Source organism: Staurois parvus, unplaced genomic scaffold (assembly GCF_062004578.1).
Source record: "Staurois parvus isolate SC_StPar_1 unplaced genomic scaffold, SC_StPar_1.0 ptg000689l, whole genome shotgun sequence".
Lineage (NCBI taxonomy): Eukaryota > Metazoa > Chordata > Amphibia > Anura > Ranidae > Staurois > Staurois parvus.
The window spans coordinates 2,373,700-2,397,500 of NW_028318485.1; the positions used below are offsets into that span (position 1 = coordinate 2,373,700).

Below are 23,801 nucleotides of genomic sequence, written 5' to 3' on the forward strand. Positions count from 1 at the left end.
GTATATTTACAGTTGCTGCAGACATGGGTGATATTAATGGTAAAGCCTGGGAAGACCCCTCAGGACGTATCGCAGTCTGGTGGAAAGAGTCCATGAATAATGGATTTCCTGTAAATTATGTGGTGGAATGGAGAAAGGACAACAGCTCAGAGATAGACTGGACCAGAAGTGAGATAGCAAATCAGACATTAGTGCTTCCAGGTAAAGGGCAAGACGAAGCTTGATGTTCTTCCATCCATGGTGTGGCCACTGCACAAACACTGGCCTTTGCCCAAAATTTCCATGTCCAAATTCTTTAGCTGCTGTTCAGATAATGTAGTTGTTCAGTCAGACTCAAGAGATTTCAACCTTCCTTCCCACCTTCCCTAGCCTTTTTCATCCCCCCCTTTCTCTTTTTATTTTCCTTTTCTTTCCTTTCCTTTTTTCTTTTCCTCTTTCTTTCTTTCTTTCTTTCTTTCTTTCTTTCTTTCTTTCTTTCTTTCTTTCTTTCTTTCTTTCTTTCTTTCTCTTCTTCTTTCTCTTCTTCTTTCTCTCCTTCTTTCTTCCCTTCCTTCTTTCTTTTCTTCTTTCTCTCCTTCTTTCTTTCTTTCCTTCTTTCTTTTCTTCTTTCTTCCCTTCTTCCTTTCCTTCTTTCTTCCATTCTTTCTTTCCTTCTTCCTTTCCTCTTTCTTCCATTTTTCTTCCCTTCTTTTTTTACTTCTTTCTTTCCTTCTTCCCTTCTTTTCCTTCTTCCCTTCTTTCTTTCTTTCTTTCTTTCTTTCTTTCTTTTCTTCTTTCTCTCCTTCTTTCTTCCCTTCCTTCTTCCCTTCCTTCTGTCTTCCTTCTTTCTTTTCTTCTTTCTCTCCTTCTTTCTTTTCTTCTTTCTCTCCTTCTTTCTTTTCTTCTTTCTTTCCTTCTTTCTTTTCTTCTTTCTTCCCTTCTTCCTTTCCTTCTTTCTTCCATTCTTTCTTTCCTACTTCCTTTCCTCTTTCTTCCATTTTTCTTCCCTTCTTTTTTTACTTCTTTCTTTCCTTCTTCCCTTCTTTCTTTCCTTCTTCCCTTCTTTTCCTTCTTCCCTTCTTTCTTTCTTCCCTTCTTTTCTTTCTTTCCTTCTTTCTTTCTTTCCTTCTTTCTTTCCTCTTTCTTCCTTTTTTCGTCCCTTCTTTTTTTACTTCTTTGTTTCCTTCTTCCCTTCTTTCTTTCATTCTTCCCTTCTTTCTTTCTTTCTTTCTTACTTTCTTTCTTTCTTTCCTTCTTACTTTCTTTCTTTCCTTCTTTCCGTCTTTCTTTCTTTCTTCCTTCATTTCCTTCTTTCTTTCCTTCTTTCTTTCCTCTTTCTTCCCTTTTTCTTCCCTTCTTTTTTTACTTCTTTGTTTCCTTCTTCCCTTCTTTCTTTCTTACTTTCTTTCTTTCTTTCTTTCCTTCTTCCCTTCTTTTCTTTCTTCCCTTCTTTCTTTCTTTCTTTCTTTCTTTCTTTCTCTTTCTTTCTTTCCTTCTTTCTTTCCTCTCTCTTCTCTTCTTTGTTTCCTTCTTCCCTTCTTTCTTTCTTTCTTTCTTTCTTTCTTTCTTTCTTTCTTTCTTTCCTTCTTTCTTTCTTTCCTTCTTTCCTTCTTCCCTTCTTTTCTCCCTTCTTTCTTTCCTTCTTCCCTTCTTTCTTCCCTTCTTCCCTTCTTTCTTCCCTTCTTTCTTCCCTTCTTCCCTTCTTTCTTCCCTTCTTTCTTCCCTTCTTTCTTTCTTTCTTTCTTTCTTTCTTTCTTTCTTTCTTTCCTTCTTTCCTTCTTTCTTTCTTTCCTTCTTTCCTTCTTCCCTTCTTTTCTTTCTTCCCTTCTTTTTTCCCTTCTTTCTTTCCTTCTTCCCTTCTTTCTTCCCTTCTTCCCTTCTTTCTTCCCTTCTTTCTTCCCTTCTTTCTTTCCTTCTTCCCTTCTTTCTTCCCTTCTTTCTTTCCTTCTTCCCTTCTTTCTTCCCTTCTTTCTTCCCTTCTTTCTTCCCTTCTTTCTTTCCTTCTTCCCTTCTTTCTTCCCTTCTTTCTTCCCTTCTTTCTTTCCTTCTTCCCTTCTTTCTTCCCTTCTTTCTTTCCTTCTTCCCTTCTTTCTTTCCTTCTTCCCTTCTTTCTTTCCTTCTTCCCTTCTTTCTTCCCTTCTTTCTTTCCTTCTTCCCTTCTTTCTTTCTTTTTTTCTTTCTTTCTTTCCTTCTTTCTTTCTTTCCTTCTTTCCTTCTTCCCTTCTTTTCTTTCTTCCCTTCTTTTTTCCCTTCTTTCTTTCCTTCTTCCCTTCTTTCTTCCCTTCTTTCTTCCCTTCTTCCCTTCTTTCTTCCCTTCTTTCTTCCCTTCTTTCTTTCCTTCTTTCTTTCCTTCTTTCTTTCCTTCTTCCCTTCTTTCTTCCCTTCTTTCTTCCCTTCTTTCTTTCCTTCTTTCTTTCCTTCTTTCTTTCCTTCTTCCCTTCTTTCTTCCCTTCTTTCTTCCCTTCTTCTCTTCTTTCTTCCCTTCTTTCTTCCCTTCTTTCTTCCCTTCTTTCTTCCCTTCTTTCTTTCCTTCTTTCTTCCCTTCTTTCTTTCTTTCCTTTCTTTCTTTCTTTCTTTCTTTCTTTCTTTCTTTCTTTCTTTCTTTCTTTCTTTCTTTCTTTTCTTTCTTTCTTTCTTCATTTCTTTTCTTTTTTCTTTTCTTTTCTTTTCTTTCTTTCTTTTTCTTTCTTTCTGTCTGGCCACTGCACTAACACTTGCCTTTGCCCTTTTCTGTTCTTTTCTGCTCTTTTCTTTTCTTTCCTTTCTTTCTTATTGCTTGAAGAAACTTTATAGAGTAAATCCACCTTTGTTAAGAAAAAAACCTTTCCGCTCTGGGTGATTTATGTACATTGCAGGGATTTTAACAAACTTTGTTGCAGATTTCTACCTTTTGTTTTTCTGACGAAAGAGCTGTTTGTTTGTCTGTGCCCATGTGGAAAGTGAATCTGACAGAAATGGTTTTATAATTATCAATCAGCTGCTGTATCTGCAGGGTTCTAATGAGGAAAATTGTGGGGTCTGCATCCATTTAGACATGATTTCCTATTGAGAATATCTTGTTAAAAATTACATTTTTGTTGTAGGGGATGCCTGAAATTTGACATGTATCTTAGTGCAGACATCTAGGAAAATTAGTGGGCCAATCACACACACAGGATATTATGTTTCTTGGGGGTGTTCTGAACACATTCTATGTATAGAACACCTCCAGGTTACCATATTGCATTTTACAGAAAATCGCGACCATTTGGAAACTCGGGCACTGCCCAAGGGCACTAGGTGGCCCCATGAAATGCCGATGGTACCTTTTTTATAGGCTTTTTTGAGTTTGGGCAAGGACACAGGGGCCCCATGATCCCCTATTGCCCGGGGGCCCCATGAGTTACCAGTCCGCCCCTGGCTGGCACCCAGTGCCCTGACCCCGCTGAGGCCTCTAGGGCTGTATAAGCGCAACAGACCCTCAGGTTCTGGGACCCTCCTGTGAAGAGAGAACCCAGCTCTCTAGTTCCTCAGCCTATTTATCACCAGTCCAGCAACTTCATGGACACTTCTCTCCAAGCATTAGCTGGAGCATGATAAATACTCAGGCTGGCTATTTGAATCTTGAACCCTAAGCTCTGGAAGCTATTTCTCGAGACAGGGGGAAGCAATCAGACTCCCAGCCTGTGAAACCCAGGGCAGGCCAGAACAAAAAATTCTGTTCTCTTAATTACAGAAGGAGCCAAAAACTAGTTTACTTTCATTTTCCTTTCCATTTCCCTTCCTTCCCCCTTTCCCTTTTCCTTTTCCTACCTCTTCATTTCTTTCCATTCTTCTTTCCGGACCATTTTCTTTCATTTCACTTCTTTTCCTGTCCTCTCCCTTCCCTTCATTTCCATTTGTTTTTCCCTTCCATTCCCTTTTCTCATACCATTCACTTCTTTTTTCCTTCTGTTCCCTTTCTTTCCTATTCTTTCCCATCACTTCTCTTTCCCTTCACTTGGCCTTGTAAAAAACCTTTGTGATTATCCCGGGGTCATTCAAAATCATTTTAAAGGTAGCTGTTTTGCATCGACTCATTTGGAGCCCTAACACACCCAGGTCTAGACACAGCAGAAAAGGACAAGAAAGCATTCAAACGAACAATAATTGACTGGTAAATCCTTTTGTGATACACATAAATCCCCCCAAAAACTATTAATATACTCAATGTAACTTCAACTAAATTGTGTTTACATAAATCCACACTCAATTCTGTCTTTAAAAAGCAAAATAAACCCAAAAACCCAAAAAAATCTAAATTATAATAAAATATATATATAAAAAATATATATAGAAAATTATATATAAAAAAAAATTGTGTTCAATAAACCCAAAGTGTCCAAGTTCCAAAGAAAATTTTTTTCTTTCAATCCAGTAAAGCAGAAATTGGTTCTAAGACTCCATGATCACCTCAAAGAAAGAAAAATAGAAAAAAGAAAATTCATAGTGTATTACCCTTTGAAAATATATATATATATACACTTCACTCTGTGCACAACACAAAAACACACCAAAAATTATTTTGTGCAAAATACATCAAATATATATCACAATCCAAATAAATAAATAGATAAATAAATCAATAAAACCCAAATCGTGAAAAACGTGATCACTCCAATCACAAGTGAAAAGTGATACTAGGTACTAGTACCCTCTAAACTCCAGCCAAAAGTGATGCTAGGTACTATTACCCTCTTCCAGTATTTTCAAGCATGAGCTGACATAGGAAATCCGTATCTCTCAATCCTTCATTTTCAGAGGTATTCCTCCCAATTCCTCATAAAAGCATAAAAAGGCTCTTAGGCAGAATCCATAAAAATGGATTCCAACCAACAAAATGGCCGCAGCGACACTTCCGGTTAGCGTGTGTGCGTGATGACGTCACTTCCCTAACGCGTTTCGTCACTTCCGGACTTCATCCCGTCATCACGCACGCACGCTAACCGGAAGTGTCGCTGCGGCCATTTTGTTGGTTGGAAACATGTGATTTTCAACCTGAAACTTGAAAGAGGAATATGTGAAGCTGGATATCCCTGTTTTATATGTGAGTTACTATTAAAATTTTTCCATTTTTATGGATTCTGCCTAAGAGCCTTTTTATGCTTTTATGAGGAATTGGGAGGAATACCTCTGAAAATGAAGGATTGAGAGATACGGATTTCCTATGTCAGCTCATGCTTGAAAATACTGGAAGAGGGTAATAGTACCTAGCATCACTTTTGGCTGGAGTTTAGAGGGTACTAGTACCTAGTATCACTTTTCACTTGTGATTGGAGTGATCACGTTTTTCACGATTTGGGTTTTATTTATTTATTTATTTATCTATTTATTTATTTGGATTGTGATATATATTTGATGTATTTTGCACAAAATAATTTTTGGTGTGTTTTTGTGTTGTGCACAGAGTGAAGTGTATATATATATATATATTTTCAAAGGGTAATTCACTATGAATTTTCTTTTTTCTATTTTTCTTTCTTTGAGGTGATCATGGAGTCTTAAAACCAATTTCTGCTTTACTGGATTGAAAGAAAAAAATTTTCTTTGGAACTTGGACACTTTGGGTTTATTGAACACAATTTTTTTTTATATATAATTTTATTATAATTTAGATTTTTTGGGGTTTTGGGTTTATTTTGCTTTTTAAAGACAGAATTGAGTGTGGATTTATGTAAACACAATTTAGTTGAAGTTACATTGAGTATATTAATAGTTTTTGGGGGGATTTATGTGTATCACAAAAGGATTTATCAGATTGTATACTTTCTAGGGAGAAAGTTGTGATTTTGTGTGAAGGGTTATAATATAGGAGCTTATTGATTGAATAATTGACTGGTAATCGACTGGCTTGGCACACATACATGCAGACATGGACAATACAGTTCTTGTCTCATGATTGCCTGGATTCCAGAATTGGAAGATTCTCAGCAGATCAGATCACAGATCTCTAGGTAAATCTTCATGTAGATCAATCATTTGTAAATAACTGATTCTGAATGGATTAAACTAAAGGACACCAAACACCCGCAGACTCCACCTTATGAGGGCATCCACCAGGCACATCATGACAAGTTGTGTCCTTACAGAGGCTTTATGTCCCACATCTGATTTCTGTGATACGCGCTCATCATTTCCTTTCATGTATTGTCAGTAAAATCATTTATTTCACTCTACAGGTAAATTCTCACCAGGTGTCCTCTACCACATTTCCATCCATGCCCTGTATAACAACTGCTCTGCCAAGGTCTTTTCTACAGAAGCCTATGCCCGAGAGGAAGGTAAGCAAAGGGAGAGAGATTATTTGGCGTACATTATAGGCATAAACTTTAGGAAACTTGCCCACCTCCCTGAGTGCTTTTGGCATCACGCATGTTACATAGTTACATAGTTAGTCTGACTGAAAAAAGACAAAAGTCCATCCAGTTCAACCATAGAAAAAAAAAAGTTATAATCCTATACCCACAGTTGATCCAGAGGAAGGCAAAAAAACCTACATGTGTAGGTTATATATTACATAGCAGGCATCACTAAATGGTGGACCGTGGTCAGGATCCAGACCGAGCTACTGTCCCATCCGGACCCTCGGTTGCACCATTTAGGAGCTGCTTCTATCCCCCAGTCTCCTTCGCTGTCATTATCACAGCAGAGCAGAGAGCAGGAGGTAGGACAGATCAAGAGCGAGAACATCTGGGCTTATGCAAGATTCTCAGCACTGAATCTTAAAGGAAATCTGTCATGAGAGATACAGGCTGTGATCGCTGACTTCTGCTTCTGTGAATGCAATTTACTTGGCTGTTATGCCGATCCTGTGGCTTTAGTACTGTCTCATTCATAAAAAACTATGTAATGGGCCTCCATTGTTATTAGCAACTACAAAGAAAGGGGGTGCCATCATCCAAAATGACTATAAGAAAGCTGAAGGTAAAAACACCAAAAAAAAGGATTGAATGGACTATCTCAGCACCCATTGACAACAACTTAATAAAAATAATATACATTTTTATTGGTACAAAAAAATTTACTTTTTTTTATATCAAACATGTACAAGGATTCATTTTAAAACCACATGAATTCAACTGCATGAGCTAACAAATTGCATTAGTCATAATTATTGTAGCTCCACCCCCCGAGGAAGATATAATTGTGGAGGATGATGTTGACTCCTCTACATCAGTGTTTCTCAACCTTTTTTCAGTCAAGGCACCCTTTAACCACATGCCGCCCTACCTGTCCCGCCGATCACAGCCGCGGATGTCAGTCGCCGGGTCACAGCCGGTCGTTACCGGCTATGTCCCGGCGATCGGTGGCAATCGCTGACAGAGAGCACAGCTGCAATAGCTGTGCTTTCTGTCAGTTCCTTGACAGCTCCTGACACGCTGATCGGGACAGAAGAGTTTCTCTCTCCTGATCATCGGTGTTCCCTGCAGTACACACCCCGCCCCCTAGTAAAACACTCCCCTCACACAGATAACCCTTCCCTGAATAATAAACTTAACCCCTTCCTCCCCAGTGCCATTAGTACAGTGTCAGTAGTTTTTTTTTTGCACTGATCACTGTATCACTGGGGATGTCAGTGACCCCAAGTCAGTACCCCCCCAGTGTCAGAATGTCCGCCACAGTCCCGCCATAAGTCGCTGATCGCCGCCATTATTAGTATAAAAAAAAACTAAAAATCCCAGTATCTTTCCCGCCATTTGTAAACGCTATAACTTTCACGTAAACCAATTAATTTACACGTATTGTGGTTTTTTGTAGCAAAGACATGTCGCTGAATGCATTTTGGCAGAAATTTATGACTAAATTTGATTTTTAAATTGTTTTTTACTAGACATGTTTTATAGCAAAAAGTCCAAAATATTGTTTTTTTTCCTCAAAATTGTCAGCCTTTTTTTTTTATAGCGCAAAAAATAAAAACCGCACAGGCAGTCAAATACCACCAAAAGAAAGCTCAATTTGTGGGAAAAAAAAGGATGTAAATTTAATTTATGTACCGTATTGCATGACCGCGCAATTGTCCGTTAAACTAGCTCAGCGCTGTATAGCAAACAAATGGCGTAAATTGCAGTATTTATACCATAGTTTGTAGACGCTATAACTTCCACACAAAGCAATCAATATACACTTATTGGGATTTTTTTTACCAAAAACATGGAGCAGAATACATTTTGGCCTAAATTTATAACCAACTTTGAGTTTACTATATATTTGTTATAGCTGAAAGTAAAAAATATCGTTTTTCCTCAAAATTTTTGGCCTTTTTTTGTTTATAGCATGAAAAATAAAAAGCGCACAGATGATCAAATACCACTGAAAGAAAGCTCTATTTGTGTGAAAAAAAGGACGTAAATTTCGTTTGGGTGCAGCATTGCATGACCGCGCAATTATCAGTTGAATTAGTGCAGTGCCGAGTAGCAAAAAGAGGCCTGGTCATTAAGGGGGGTAAATCCTCAGGAGGGCAAGTGGTTAAAATTATGGACAGTCTTGAGGCACCCCATTCTAAAATGTGAAAAACTATTCTAATAGTTTTATATAACGCAGCAACATTCCCACATGTAGGACACCCAACACAAGAGGTGATTTATTCTTCCAAAGCAAATACACTTTTGCACACTGGTACTGACTAGTATTCCAATGTTTCTCTTCTCCCTCAGTTTTTATCCATCGCTGAGCTAATGTGACCCCGGCACTGATGGAGAGGGGCAGGGGAGGGTCAAACTAGGATTCTCTGCAGGCAACTGACATCCTCCTTATCAACTGATGATGTCATTGGTTGTCAGGATGCTGGCGGCTAGAAGGTCGTAATGGTGCACAATGAAAACCTGTGACTTTGTGTAACTAAAAGGGAGGCTTGTTCCACCCGCTGGCTTGTATACAAGTTTTGGACAATTTTTAGACTATTTGTACAAGGCACCTCTGAAGAAACCTCAAGGCACCCCAGGGTGCCTGGGCACCCTGGTTGAGAAAGGCTGCTCTACATGTTTCATAGGACTAATCCACCTCTTCAGGAGGAAAAGTCAAGAAATACTATGAAACAAAATCATAATAATCAAATAGAGAATATTTATTTATTTATTTCAGGTACTTATATAGTGCTGTCAATTTACACAGCGCTTTACATATATTGTACATTCACATCAGTCCCTAACCCTCAAGGGGCGTACAATCTAAGGTCTTTACACATCAGAAATATGTGTTTTCTGATGGTCTTTGTTCGACCCCCAAAGGGGTCGCGACCCACAGGTTGAGAACCACTGGTTTAAAGGATTGCAGAGGGGATGGAGATAAGGAGAGCTGGCAGATACTTATTTTTGGGATCAACACAGGCTGATACAATTGACTGTCAAGGGCCCTCCCATAGACCTGACTGAGCCACACATTTATTTATTTATTATAGGTACTTACGCAGCTCTTTACATACATATTGTACATTCACATCAGTCCCTAACCCTCAAGGGGCGTACAATCTAAGGTCCCTAACTCACATTCATACATACACATAATAGGGACAATTTAGACAGGAGCCAATTCACCTACCAGCATGTCTTTTGAGTGTGGGAGGAAAACCCACACAGGCACAGGGAGAACATGCAAACTCCAGGCAGGTGGTGCCGTGGTTGGGATATCATGAGAACTGACATATATATATGCATGGTGGTGGTGAGTGTCAGGACAAGTCTGATCATTGGAGGAGAGCAGGCTGAGTTCCCAGCACTGCTAGAGAACTGCCCATGGTGTGTTCTCCTACTTAGTGTGGTCAGTTTTTATTAGGAAAGCAGAGTGACTGACAGGAACACCAGTGGTTTCACACAAAGGAAGCAATACAAAGAGAACCAGATACGTTTTCATACAAGTATGTGGTACAGCAGGCGCATGTCAAGAATATGAATGTTGGGCTTACATCTCTTTAAAGCATATATCTCTTTTTTGTTCCTTTGTCAGTTCCTTTGGCAGGTCCCTCTTTTTCCATTCACAAAATTTCTTCATCGGAAGTCTTCATTTCATGGGATGAGATACCAAGACATCATTTAAGAGGAAACCTGAAACATTACACCATCTATGTAAACAGAACAAGTTCACATGACAGCTCATGTTCACAGCACACAGGTACTCATTGTTATTCCTTCTCAATATGTCTAAACATAGCGGATATCAGCACTGTAGAGGTACCCATTACTGTTCCTTTTAATACTGTGTAACCAAAGGTAGGATCAGAACTACACGGGTGCCCATTACTGCTCTCTCTGACACTAAAACTAGTAGTAGGATCAGCCCCATATGGGTGCCCATTAATGTCCTTTTTGACACTGTAGAACGAGAAGTAGGATCAGGACTACATAGGTGCCCATTACTGCTCCATCTCACACTGTCTATTTAGAGAAAAGATCAGCACTATAGAAATGCCCATTATTGCCCCTTCTTATGCTGTCTAATCAGTGATAGGATGCTACACAAATGCTGATTGCTTCCATTCTAATACTAGCTAAATATAGCTCATATAATCACCCCTAAATATTACTAATTGGTCCTTTTTATGTTAAAGTGACATAAACCCAATTAAAACACATTCCATACCATCAGTTTAGTGATCTGTGTCACTTGTAACAGCATACTTAGGCATATCTGGAAATAATTTAATTCATCCCTGCTCCAATTCTCCAAGTTCTTTAGGAGGGTAGCCAGCCTCATTGGTGCACTCCTAAAATGGGTTACTGAATGTGATTTTACTGCACACTTGTTCCTAAAGCTGGCCATAGACGGATCAAAATTCAGCAGGAACCGGATGAATTGTGATCTATGGGCAGGCTGGATGTCCTGAAGTCAATTCATTCTTTCAGGTTTCTCTGCTCAATCACTGCTGTCAGCTATAGCAGCCAGCAGTGATCATTGTATTCTGCCTGTGGGGAAGGCTCCTTTTAGCTCCCCGCTGACAGAACACAATTGTGCTGCAGGAGGGATTCCCCCATCAACACTGATTGTGTCACGTACCTTACTTGTGAGCCTGACGGCAGAGGAAGGCCTCTCGTGGGGCTCCGGCTCGAGGGCCACTGAAGGTGGGACAGCAACCACAAGAGCACGGCGAGGTATGAGTGCCTGGTCAGTCCTGTAGTCTGTGTGGGAATTGCTGGTACATGGGATGGCTGGATCGGCAGGCAGCAAAGCAGGCTGGTAGCAGGCAGACGTCACATCTGGACTGGCTGGTGGTAGAGCAGGCTGGTAGCAGGCAGACGTCACATCTGGACTGGCTGGTGGTAGAGCAGGCTGGTAGCAGGCAGACGTCACATCTGGACTGGCTGGTGGTAAAGCAGGCTGGTAGCAGGCAGACGTCACATCTGGACTGGCTGGTGGTAGAGCAGGCTGGTAGCAGGCAGACGTCACATCTGGACTGGCTGGTCGTAAAGCAGGCTGGTAGCAGGCAGACGTCACATCTGGACAGGCTGGTGGTAGAGCAGGCTGGTAGCAGGCAGACGTCACATCTGGACTGGCTGGTGGCAGAGCAGGCTGGTAGCAGGCAAACATCACATCTGGACTGGCTGGTGGTAGAGCAGGCTGGTAGCAGGCAGACGTCACATCTGGACTTGCTGGTGGCAGAGCAGGCTGGTAGCAGGCAAACATCACATCTGGACTGGCTGGTGGTAGTGCAGGCTGGTAGCAGGCAGACGTCACATCTGGACTGGCTGGTGGTAGAGCAGGCTGATAGCAGGCAGACGGCACATCTGGACTGGCTGGTGGTAGAGCAGGCTGATAGCAGGCAGACGGCACATCTGGACTGGCTGGTGGTAGAGCAGGCTGGTAGCAGGCAGACATCGCATCTGGACTGGCTGCTGGTAGAGCAGACTGGCAGCAGAGCAGGCAGGCAGTGGAGCAGGCTGGTAGCAGACTGTATGCAGGGTCAGACAAGCCGGGTCGGTAACAGATAAGCGGATCAGGCATGAACGGCAGGCAGAAGAATGGTCGGATCACAAGCCAAGGTCAGTAATGGTGGGAGCAGATCAGCCAGATACAGAAGGCAGAAGCGGAGTCCAAGAAGCAAGCCGGGGTCAACACAGGTATCAGTCACAGGATCAGGCACAGGAATGCGTGGGGCTGCAGATCAGACAGCACCTATATAGGCCAGTGGGTGCCATAATTGTCCAATACACATTTCCATGTGCGTATGCCAGCACCTGAAGCCCCGTGCCTGCGCATTTGCGTGCAGCTACAAACCTCAGCTATGCCATGGCTAACATGTCCCTGACAGATTGTGTTGATGGGGCAAGCTAGCAATTTTCTTTCCTGCAACCTGTGATAACATCATTCATTTCGGTTCCTCCAAATAGTTTGTCAATGGGCTTTTTTACCCCATTGGCATGTAAAAGTACAATTGATAACCTTGTGGGAGGAACCAGCACAAAAGATTGGACAGATGCAAGTGCAGATGGATCACCGGCAATGGCTCATGGATGTTTCAGTCTGAGTACAGCGGTACACTTGAACAAAAGAGCTGCGTTGCGAAATATGCATAGGACCCAAAAGAACAGATTTTGAAAAAAGTATTTTATAGTCGTTTTTAATTTTCAATAAATAGATGTAGTTTTTAGTGTGCAGGATTGGAATGTCTGTTTAAGCTTGATTGTATGGTGTCACTTAAAAATATATTAGCATCACCTAATTCACCATGATCATAGTATATAATACTGTCACCGTCAGGGGTCAGGCTCTGAGACCAGTAGCTTCAGCAGTTCACCCTGGCAGATCAGGCTGCCCTGAGGTGCGGGGTCTGGATACTAACCAGTGTTCACCAGAGCTCCTGATAGTGGAGATGTGTTTTTCCCTCAGGATCACCCCCCCAGGGGATGACCACGCTGGGGTCCAGTAGCAGATATAGCAGGTAAGGATCAAGCAGAATTTTAGTCAGTAAACAAGTCAACGGTCAGTAAAAAATGGTTGCAGGTTGAGATCAAGCAGAAGCATAGTCGAGGAACAAGCCAAAGGTTGGTAACCAGTCAGGGGTGTATTTACCGCAAGGCAAACAAGGCATTTGCCTAGGGCGGCATTTCTCAGAGGGGGCAGCACTGCCCCTTAGAAGAAGGGACGGAAGAAGGGACATACGGCATGGGGACCTGGTGGGTCCCGAAAAAGGCTGTGGGTTTTATGATGCTGTATGCACAGCCCAACTCTTGTTCCAGGGGATGTCCGGAGCTGTTAAGGTGAGTGTCTCTTTCTCGCCATGGGGGATGGTGGCTTGTGTATGGGGGGGGGGGGGGGCAGTGGTAGTGGAAGGCTCTCACGGGTGGGAAGCAGGGGTGTTTTTGGTCAGTGTCAGGCTCTCTCTGCTGGGGGGGCACCAATTTTTTTGTTGCCTAGGGCAGCCCAAAACCTAAATACACCACTGTAACCAGTGGTAGTGAAGATACAGACAGCAGTATGAGTGACAAGAGCGAGATATTGGCTAGAGAGAGCACAACAATCTGGCAAACAGGAAGAATAGTTCAAGGGGCAAAAGAAGCAAGACATAAGGCAAGGTTGTCTAAGCAATCATATAAAAATGAATGTATTGTACTAAAAAATCATAAACAATAATAAATCAAATAAATACTGCTACATAAAAAATGTGCAGAAATTTATTGAAATTATATAAGTTCATATATTAAATAATTAAAAGTCCCCAAATCCAATAACACGGTGCTGTGTGCTAAAGAAATCGTCCATCAGAAAGTGCATAGGTGTCCACAAATGCTTGACACAAAATAAAAAAATCAGCCTCTTACCAGACACTTTGATCTCCAATCAAGAGATCAAATGAGCAGATGGTGTTCAGATCCCACACTGACACCCTAGTTAGCTGTATGAAGGAGATGAATGAAGATGAATGGACAACTGCAGGTTCACTTGAACGAATCCATCACAACAGACAGCTCTCCACATCATGCAAGGAAAGGTTTAAAACAGAACAAGAAAACTTCATAGTGCGACCCGATAAACCAGCAAAAAATGTATTAAAGTATTGCACTTACATAGATAAGGTGCATAAAGGCAGTGTAAACATTTAAAATGTCCGTGCTGTCAGACCAGCGGCCAGAACAAGGTGACGTCACAGAAAGCTCCGCCCTAGCGGAAAGGGCGGAGATTTCTGTGACGTCACCTTGTTCTGGCTGGTGGTCTGACACCGTGTGAATTTTAAATATTTTTAAATGAGTCCGCATGATGAAGGTTCTCAGCACTGCCTTCTCTCACACTGTCTACCTAGAGATAGGTTGAGCATTACAGAAGTGCCCATTACTGTTCCTTCTTACAATTTCCAAGCAGAGATAGAATTTGTGCAAAATTCCAGCTGTGGGTAGCCCTACAAGCACCTTCAAGCTTGGTAAAAAAACAAAATCATCTGAGCCGTGTGGATAATTATCAGTGGAACAGAAAAGTGACTGCAACAATACTCAGCAGTGGAGATTCCCCCGTCAATGCTGTCAACATGCTGGGACCAACTCACGTGCCCATGACTGTCCCCTCCTTTTGTATATGGGTTTTTATGGCTTCTGATTCTTTGTGCTTTATGGTAGATATATCTTCAGTTCTGTGCTGTATGTTAGGTAGAATATTTTCTTTTCTTTTATGTCATTTTTTTGTCTTTTGAACCTGCTCTTCATATATGCTTTTCGGATCTGTGTTATGACTGAAATACATATGATTTTAACATATATATATTTTGTTCAGTATATGGCAGGACTTTCACCCTCTCAGGACTGTCGCCACATATAGTGTACTTCATCTTTATAAAGGCATCTACAGCAGCTGGGGAAGGAGCGCCAAGTGCATGCCAGATATTTAAGACTAAACCACGTATGTATCTAAGAATGAAGAATTAGTTAATGGTTCTGTTTCCTATACTGTATTTGTTTACCTTTTTTTTAGACTTTTTTAGGCTTTTCTAATGGACTATTCTACTAGTGTTTTTTGAAGGGTTATTCATAACTGGTAAAACCACTCTGGGAGATGTTGGTTTTTGGGGTAATCTGCACACCTACTGCAGCCATTACTAGGAAGTCCCACTTTATCTGCTGGGTTTTTAATAAATTTTTAATTCTGAAGGCACCAACACGAGTGGGAAAACCCAAGGTGGGCGAGGACACAAGAAATTCCAAGATTGTTGAGCACAAAATCAAGAACTATAGTTCCTAAAGTGTTACTAAACCCACAACAGTACAATCAGTCTGTATATGCAGTAAAGCATGCTTGTTATACTCACTGTGGAACCTAAGGGGTTAATCCTCTGCATAGGCTGTTTGATCCTCTCTTTTCTGCCCCTCCTCTTGTTGAAATGACCACCTGATACAGACTGAATCTGTAGTCACATGCACATGCTCAGTTTGGTGTGTATTGCTATAGAGGGTTTTTTTTTCTTGGGAGAGTGCATGTGATCAGCACAGGGTCAATCAGCACTGTCCAGAGGTCAGGGGTTTTGCATCCTCCTAGAGCAGAAAGAAAACTTCTCCTACAAGCTTTAACCAGTACTCTGCTGAAGTCACAAGACTGCTCTAACTGCTGATGAGAAAAGATATTTAGCAGTTTATATTTACTAAAATAATTGCATTTCCATGTTTTGTGTACTGTGGGAGACCAGATATAGTAAATGCAGGGTCCCGGGAGACCAGATATAGTGAATGCAGGGTCCGGGGAGACCACATATAGTGAATGCAGGGTCCAGGGAGACCAGATATAGTGAATGCAGGGTCCGGGGAGACCAGATATAGTGAATGCAGGGTCCAGGGAGACCAGATATAGTGAATGCAGGGTCCTGGGAGACCAGATATAGTGTATGCAGAGTCCTGGGGAGACCGGATATAGTGAATGCAGGGTCCGGGGAGACCAGATATAGTGAATGCAGGGTCCGGGGAGAGCAGATATAGTGAATGCAGGGTCCTGGGGAGAGCAGATATAGTGAATGCAGGGTCCTGGGGAGACCGGATATAGTGAATGCAGGGTCATGGGAGAGCAGATATAGTGAATGCAGGGTCCTGGGAGAGCAGATATAATGAATGCAGGGTCCGGGGAGAGCAGATATAGTGAATGCAGGGTCCTGGGAGAGCAGATATAGTGAATGCAGGGTCCGGAGAGACCACATATAGTGAATGCAGGGTCCTGGGAGACCGGATATAGTGAATGCAGGGTCCGGGGAGACCACATATAGTGAATGCAGGGTCTGGGGAGACCGGATATAGTGAATGCAGGGTCCGGGGAGACCAGATATAGTGAATGCAGGGTCCGGGGAGACCAGATATAGTGAATGCAGGGTCCTGGGGAGACCAGACATAGTGAATGCAGGGTCCGGGGAGACCAGATATAGTGAATGCAGGGTCTGGGGAGACCGGATATAGTGAATGCAGGGTCCTGGGAGACCGGATATAGTGAATGCAGGGTCCTGGGGAGACCGGATATAGTGAATGCAGGGTCCTGGGAGAGCAGATATAGTGAATGCAGGGTCCTGGGGAGACCACATATAGTGAATACAGGGTCCTGGGTTTAGTAACACGTGAAGTAAGGGCAGATGAATTTACTTCCTGGAATCTGGAGGCTATCTGCCCTTATCTCAGGCATGCAGGTAGGAGAGTGTGCTTAGCTGAGAAAGCCCCTCCATCCCTTCTGAAGACTTTTGGGATGTATGACATCATTTGCCTAGGCATGGAAACCAGGAAGTGATGCGTCCTTTCTTGCATAGTTGTACAGGCTCTCTCTCCTGCTTTGAAAACACTTACTCTGATTTCAGTGCACACTGTGAGCTGTTCACAGTGTGCATTATCGTCTGCAGCAAATCAGAACCCACCTCATTTCCTGGCTAAAGAATGTCCAAATTTTTTGCTTTCAGTGCCCTGTGCCAGGTCATAACAGGAAGTGATAGGAGAGCTTATTAGTTGTCACCAGAACAGGTGTCCCCTTTGGAAGTCCTGTCCACACTTCCTTTTTCGGTGACAAAAATTTGGATTCCGTCACTTTCTGCCCTGTGACAATGATCACTGGATCACTTACAAAGGGTTAATCTTCCCAGTGGGAACATGTAAAAAAAAAATTCTATCTGAGGTTCTATTTATTTCCTATTTTATCCAAACAAATACTAAATTTAGATTCCAAACAGATATATGGAACCAGTAAGTAGCTCAAACCACCAGACTCCATATACAGTATATGATTACTATATTATTTTTGCATGGACTGACCTTTTAAAATGTATCTATCGCCAACTTTTGTGTAGTTTAGACCAAGGGTCTCCAAACTGTGACCCGAGGGCCGGATGTGGCCCTTTGCTACCCTTTATCCGTACCATGGGGTACTTGAATCAACAATGGGGCACTATTTCTTCCACTGATAACATTTATGGGGCACTATTCCTCTCATTATTACCAATGATGGGGTACTACTCTTCCTCCTACTGACCACCATCCCTGAGCCCATGTTAATTCTCACCGATGCTGGGCACGAAACATACCTACCCCCGCTGGCCACACTACGGCCCTCTTAAAGTCTGAAGGACCATAAACCAGCCCTTTGAAAAGTTTGGAGACCTCTGGTTTAGACGTAGTTGAGAGGGATTCAAGCCTATGTCAGGTTTTTAGTGCTACCCGTATCTTCTCAATGGGGAGATTCACCCTCTTTATTTGTACTGAAGACCATTGTCAATGGAACAGAAAATGTATAGAAAATCCAAAACTGTCACCAGAAGAGGAATAGAGGGAAATGTTCTTATGGGGAAACATTTCCTAGTGACAGCTCTAAGGGTATTTCCCTCACTTTGGATAGAGTTTCCCTTATTTCCAGTTGTATCTACAAGGCAGGAAGTGAAGGAAAATCTCCCCAAAGAGACACACATGACCAAAACTGTTGAGGATTGCAACCACACCCTACAGTACCAAATTTACATTTTAATTGTCCAGAAATGCCCGCAGCGATAAAAGAAGAAAAGAATTAGCGCAGGGCAGGCATGACTAGGCCCAGAGTGGGAAGGATGACGTGTAAGGGTTAATGATAGTATTAGGGTTGGTAAAGGATAGCTGGGGGATCTGGTTGGTAGAGGAGAGTGTAGGTGGGGTCTTCTGCACTTTAGGGTGGGGTGTCCTGGGGAGGGGCATCAGTTGGAGCTGGACATGGGAGAGAGAGTTTCCCTCCCGCCCTCCCTGTTTGGTGAGTGTTGTGTTCCTCCTGGGGGGGGGGTTATTTCGGTTCCTGGGTGGTGGTTGGTCTTTGGAGGCAGTTCTTATCTTGGAGGTACAAAATGGTGTGGGACCCATCGTTGGTATGGTGTGCCCGGGAACATTCCCAGTTAACCAAGGTTTAACTGGAAGGTGGTGGTGCTGCACTGCGGACGGTATGGTTGTCTCCGAGCTGGTTGGTTGCGGCTGGAGGCCTGGTGTTATATGGGGTCCGCAGGTGCATTTCGGATCGTTTTGGGGGTGCCTTCAAAGACCAACGACAACTCTTTATGTTTTCTGTTATAAGGAATGGTTGATGTGTTTAAACTTGATTTGTTAATAAAAGGCCGTGTTGGCCATTTTACTCCAAAATTGGTGTTGTGTTTTCTGTAAGTATAGTAAGTAAAGGGGATTGGTATGGAAGGGTAACGGTGGTGTAGTGGGGTCTGGATGAACCTATCTCGGGTGCACTAGTCATGAGATATACTTTCATATAATTGTTTGGTTCACTGTCCCTTTTGTATTTCATCAAATGGTTTCCTCTTTTTCCCTTTATGTCTGTGATATCTCAGGAGAGCGGAATCTGCACAGACTCACTTTGCCCTTGGTGTCTCTGATCGGCGTAGGCATTCTAGCAGCGGCTATCTTCATACATCCCCTCCTTCTGGCTGTGTGGCCAAAGATCCCAAAGCCAGAAAATAAATTTAATGGTGCCACCATCAGCACTAAGTTTTTGGAACCACAGCAGGTATGGTAACCCCGTTGTATGTTTTAATATCATTTCTACAAATGTTTCCTTTTAACACTTTTTTCAACCATACAGACTATTTTGATTGCTATTGCAATTAAAGTGATTGTAAATGCCTTTCTTTGAAATAACAAACAGGTTTATACTTACCTGCTCTGTGCAATGCAACTGCACAGAGTGGCCCCGAACCTCCATTTCTCGGGTCCCCCGCCGGGGCTCCTCCTCTCTAGTGTGTGCCCCGCTAGAAAGCCACCTCCTAGGGGGCGTATTTATATGTATGTATATAGCGCCAACAGTTTGCTCAGCGCTTTACAATATAACAGGAGACAATACAGCAACAATACAGTTCAATACAAGAGGGATAGGAGGGCCCTGATCCTTGGAGCTTACAATCTAGGAGGGAGGGGCTAGTGGTACTACAAAAGGTAATAACTGTGGGGGATGGACTGGTTGGAAGAGTAGAAGATTCCATTATTAGCTGAGGGCAGGATAGGCTTCCCTGAAGAGATAGGTTTTCAGAGATCGCCTAAAAGTGAGCAGAGTAGGCGATAGTCTGATAAATTGGGGTTGAGAATTCCAAAGGATGGGGGAAGCTCTGGAGAAGTCCTGGAGACGAGCATGGGAGGAAGAGACAAGGGAGCTAGAGAGCAGGAGGTTGTGCGAGGAGCGGAGAGAACAGTTTGGGTGATATTTGGAGACAAGATCAGTGATGTAATTTGGGGCAGAGTTATAAATGGCTTTATATGTTATTGTTAATGTTTTGAACCACTTGAGTATTTTAAATGTATTATATTTGTCCTAAAAAAAAAATAAAACATCCACAAAGTTTTTAGGACATATCTCTGTCTATGTTCAGCCCCTCTCCTCCTGCCACTGCTCCCCCTGCTGCTATTACTGGCAATTACCAGCTGTCAAAATGACAGCCCAGAATTCCTATGTATTACATACTGTAGCGGGAGCAGCTGTGAAAATGCAGGTGATCTTGTATATGACACATACAGCCAGCCTGGAAATGTCACTGAGTAATGCAGTGTAACAAAGGCTTGACATCTTTATAGACCAGAGTAGTTTTTCCTAATATTGTAGACCTGTCTATTTGGCAATACGGTCTTGAAAATATTATTTGTAGTTCTATAGGAAGGAAAATGAATGAATTGTTTTTGTAGCTTGGAATTTAAAGTGTTACTAAACCCACAACAGTACAATCAGTCTGTATATGCAGTAAAGCATGCTTGTTATACTCACTGTGGAACCTAAGGGGTTAATCCTCTGCATTATGTAAAAAGGATGTTTGATCCTGACTTCTCTGTTCCTCCCCTTTCTTCCAGTGTCCCCCTCTTATCTCCTGATAAGACATATTGTGTGGAGTCACTCTGCACATGCTCAGTTTGGTGTGTATTGCTAGAGAGGTTTTTTTTTTTTTACTTGGGAGAGTACATGTGATCAGCACAGGGCCAATCAGCACTGTCCAGATTGGGGTCAGGAGTCCTGCATCCTCCTAGAGCAGAATGAAAACTCCTACGAGCTATTACCAGTGCTCTGCTGGACACTGATAGAAGTCACAAGACTGCTCTAACTGCTGATGAGAAAAGGCATTTAACAGTTTATATTTACTAACCTAAGTGCACTTCCATGTTGTGTGTACTGTGGGAGACCAGATATAGTGAATGCAGAGTCCTGGGAGACCAGATATAGTGAATGCAGGGTCCGGGGAGACCAGATATAGTGAATGCAGGGTCCGGGGAGACCACTTATAGTGAATGCAGGGTGCTGGGAGACCAGATATAGTGAATGCAGGGTCCAGGGAGACCAGATATAGTGAATGCAGTGTCCTGGGGAGACCAGATATAGTGAATGCAGGGTCCTGGGAGACCAGATATAGTCAATTCAGGATCCGGGGAGACCAGATACAGTGAATGCAGGGTCCGGGGAGACCAGATATAGTGAATGCAGGGTCCAGGGAGACCAGATATAGTGAATGCAGGGTCCGGGGAGACCAGATATAGTGAATGAAGGGTCCGGGGAGACCAGATACAGTGAATGCAGGGTCCGGGGAGACCAGATATAGTGAATGCAGGGTCCTGGGGAGACCAGATATAGTGAATGCAGGGTCCGGGGAGACCAGATATAGTGAATGAAGGGTCCGGGGAGACCAGATATAGTGAATGCAGGGTCCTGGGGAGACCAGATACAGTGAATGCAGGGTCCTGGGAGACCAGATATAGTGAATGCAGGGTCCTGGGGAGACCAGATACAGTGAATGCAGGGTCCGGGGAGACCATATATAGTGAATGCAGGGTCCGGGGAGACCAGATATAGTGAATGCAGGGTCCGGGGACACCAGATATAGTGAATGCAGGGTCCGGGGGAGACCAGATATAGTGAATGCAGGGTCCGGGGAGACCAGATGTAGTGAATGCAAGGTCCTGGGGAGACCAGATATAGTGAATGCAGGGTACTGGGGAGTCCAGATATAGTGAATGCAAGGTCCTGGGGAGACCAGATATAGTGAATGCAAGGTCCTGGGGAGACCAAATATAGTGAATGCAGGGTCCTGGGGAGACCAGATATAGTGAATGCAGGGTCTGGGGAGACCAGATATAGTGAATGCAGGGTCTGAAGAGACCAGATATAGTGAATGCAGGGTCCGGGGAGACCAGATATAGTGAATGCAGGGTCCTGGGAGACCAGATATAGTGAATGCAGGGTCCAGGGAGACCAGATACAGTGAATGCAGTGTACTGGGGAGACCAGATATAGTGAATGCAGGATACTGGGAGACCAGATATAGTCAATTCAGGATCCGGGGAGACCAGATACAGTGAATGCAGGGTCCGGGGAGACCAGATATAGTGAATGCAGGGTCCAGGGAGACCAGATATAGTGAATGCAGGGTCCGGGGAGACCAGATATAGTGAATGAAGGGTCCGGGGAGACCAGATACAGTGAATGCAGGGTCCGGGGAGACCAGATATAGTGAATGCAGGGTCCTGGGGAGACCAGATATAGTGAATGCAGGGTCCGGGGAGACCAGATATAGTGAATGAAGGGTCCGGGGAGACCAGATATAGTGAATGCAGGGTCCTGGGGAGACCAGATACAGTGAATGCAGGGTCCTGGGAGACCAGATATAGTGAATGCAGGGTCCTGGGGAGACCAGATACAGTGAATGCAGGGTCCGGGGAGACCATATATAGTGAATGCAGGGTCCGGGGAGACCAGATATAGTGAATGCAGGGTCCGGGGACACCAGATATAGTGAATGCAGGGTCCGGGGGAGACCAGATATAGTGAATGCAGGGTCCAGGGAGACCAGATGTAGTGAATGCAAGGTCCTGGGGAGACCAGATATAGTGAATGCAGGGTACTGGGGAGTCCAGATATAGTGAATGCAAGGTCCTGGGGAGACCAGATATAGTGAATGCAAGGTCCTGGGGAGACCAAATATAGTGAATTCAGGGTCCTGGGGAGACCAGATATAGTGAATGCAGGGTCTGGGGAGACCAGATATAGTGAATGCAGGGTCTGAAGAGACCAGATATAGTGAATGCAGGGTCTGGGGAGACCAGATATAGTGAATGCAGGGTCCTGGGAGACCAGATATAGTGAATGCAGGGTCCGGGGAGACCAGATATAGGGAATGCAGGGTCCGGGGAGACCAGATATAGTGAATGCAGGGTCTGGGGAGACCAGATATAGTGAATGCAGGGTCCGGGGAGAGACCAGATATAGTGAATGCAGGGTCCGGGGTTTAGTAACACTTTAACTTTAAAGACCATATCCCAAAAAACAAGTCATTTTCACCTGGCTCCAGCTCCCTCCCCACAATTAGATTAATTTTTAATACCGGACACCCTCCACATCCCCCAGTCCCCTCTGTATTTACCTCCAGGGTTGTTGGGCACCCCCACAGTCAGTCCAGTGGTCCAAGAACTTGAAATCCACACTCTTCTCCCTTTTCTCTGTGCAGTGCTTATGGGACAGACAAGATAAATTCTGATTGATCAGCACCGCCATAGTGAATCGATCTTGTCCATCCTGGTAGCATTGCACACAGATGAGCAAGGATTTCAAATCCCTGGACCGCTGGACTGGCTGCGGGGGTGCTGACAGCTCAGCAACCCTGGAGGTAAATACAGTGGGGACTGGGGGGGGGGGGGTGAGGAGGGTGTCCTGTGTAAGTTCACCTTTAGGTGAACTAACCCTTTAGGTGTTTTTCACTTTTTTGTGCTGCGCATCACTTTCTTATGCCTAGGCAAAAATGGCTTTGCACTCCTGGTGCCTCATGGCGCAGGCACGTCACCGGTTGCAATGTGTATGCCCATATGGGAAAGGTCTCTGTCCGGCCTTCAAGACCCAGCAGAGACCTGCAGCATATCTGCACACACAAAGGTAGTACCACACGTATGCGCGAAGAAGCTGCAGTTATGGAAGTCCCAGATCTCAGTTATCTGCGCATGCACAGGGAAACTTGGCATGTGCAAAGATGTAAAATTACATCAGAAAGCAGTGTTAGGGTGAAACGCGTTGGATGGAACCAGGGGCAGACTGACAACTCATGCGGCCCCCGGGCAATAGGGGATCATGGGGCCCCTGTGTCCTTGCCCACACTCAAATCACACCCAAAAAAGCCTATGAAAGGTACCAGGGACATCTCATGGGGCCCCCTACTGACTCCGGGCCCTCGGGCAGTTCCCGAGTTCCCCAATGGTCAGTCTGCCCCTGGATGGAACTAAGCTGAGACTGCTATTACTATACCGACTGTCAAGTTGTGTTGGTTTGCAGCACTTGGCACCTTTCTTTCCTGCATGCGCAAATATGTGACGCTGATCTCTGCCAAGTCTCGAAGGAGGGACAGAGACCTTCAGCACATCTGCGCACACACTGGATTTTCA

The 23,801-nt window shown here is 43.6% G+C and overlaps 1 protein-coding gene across 1 annotated transcript in view; it reads left to right on the forward strand.

The window, feature by feature from the left end:
• IL27RA (interleukin 27 receptor subunit alpha) overlaps positions 1–23,801 on the forward strand; it is a 77,304-nt gene that overhangs the window by 43,512 nt on the left and 9,991 nt on the right. Inside the window, exons 9-13 of the mRNA XM_089652648.1 lie at positions 13–201; positions 6,177–6,278; positions 9,940–10,104; positions 14,692–14,817; positions 18,731–18,906. Of these exons, the coding sequence (XP_089508774.1) occupies positions 13–201; positions 6,177–6,278; positions 9,940–10,104; positions 14,692–14,817; positions 18,731–18,906 (758 nt within the window). The remainder of the gene's footprint in view (positions 1–12; positions 202–6,176; positions 6,279–9,939; positions 10,105–14,691; positions 14,818–18,730; positions 18,907–23,801) is intronic.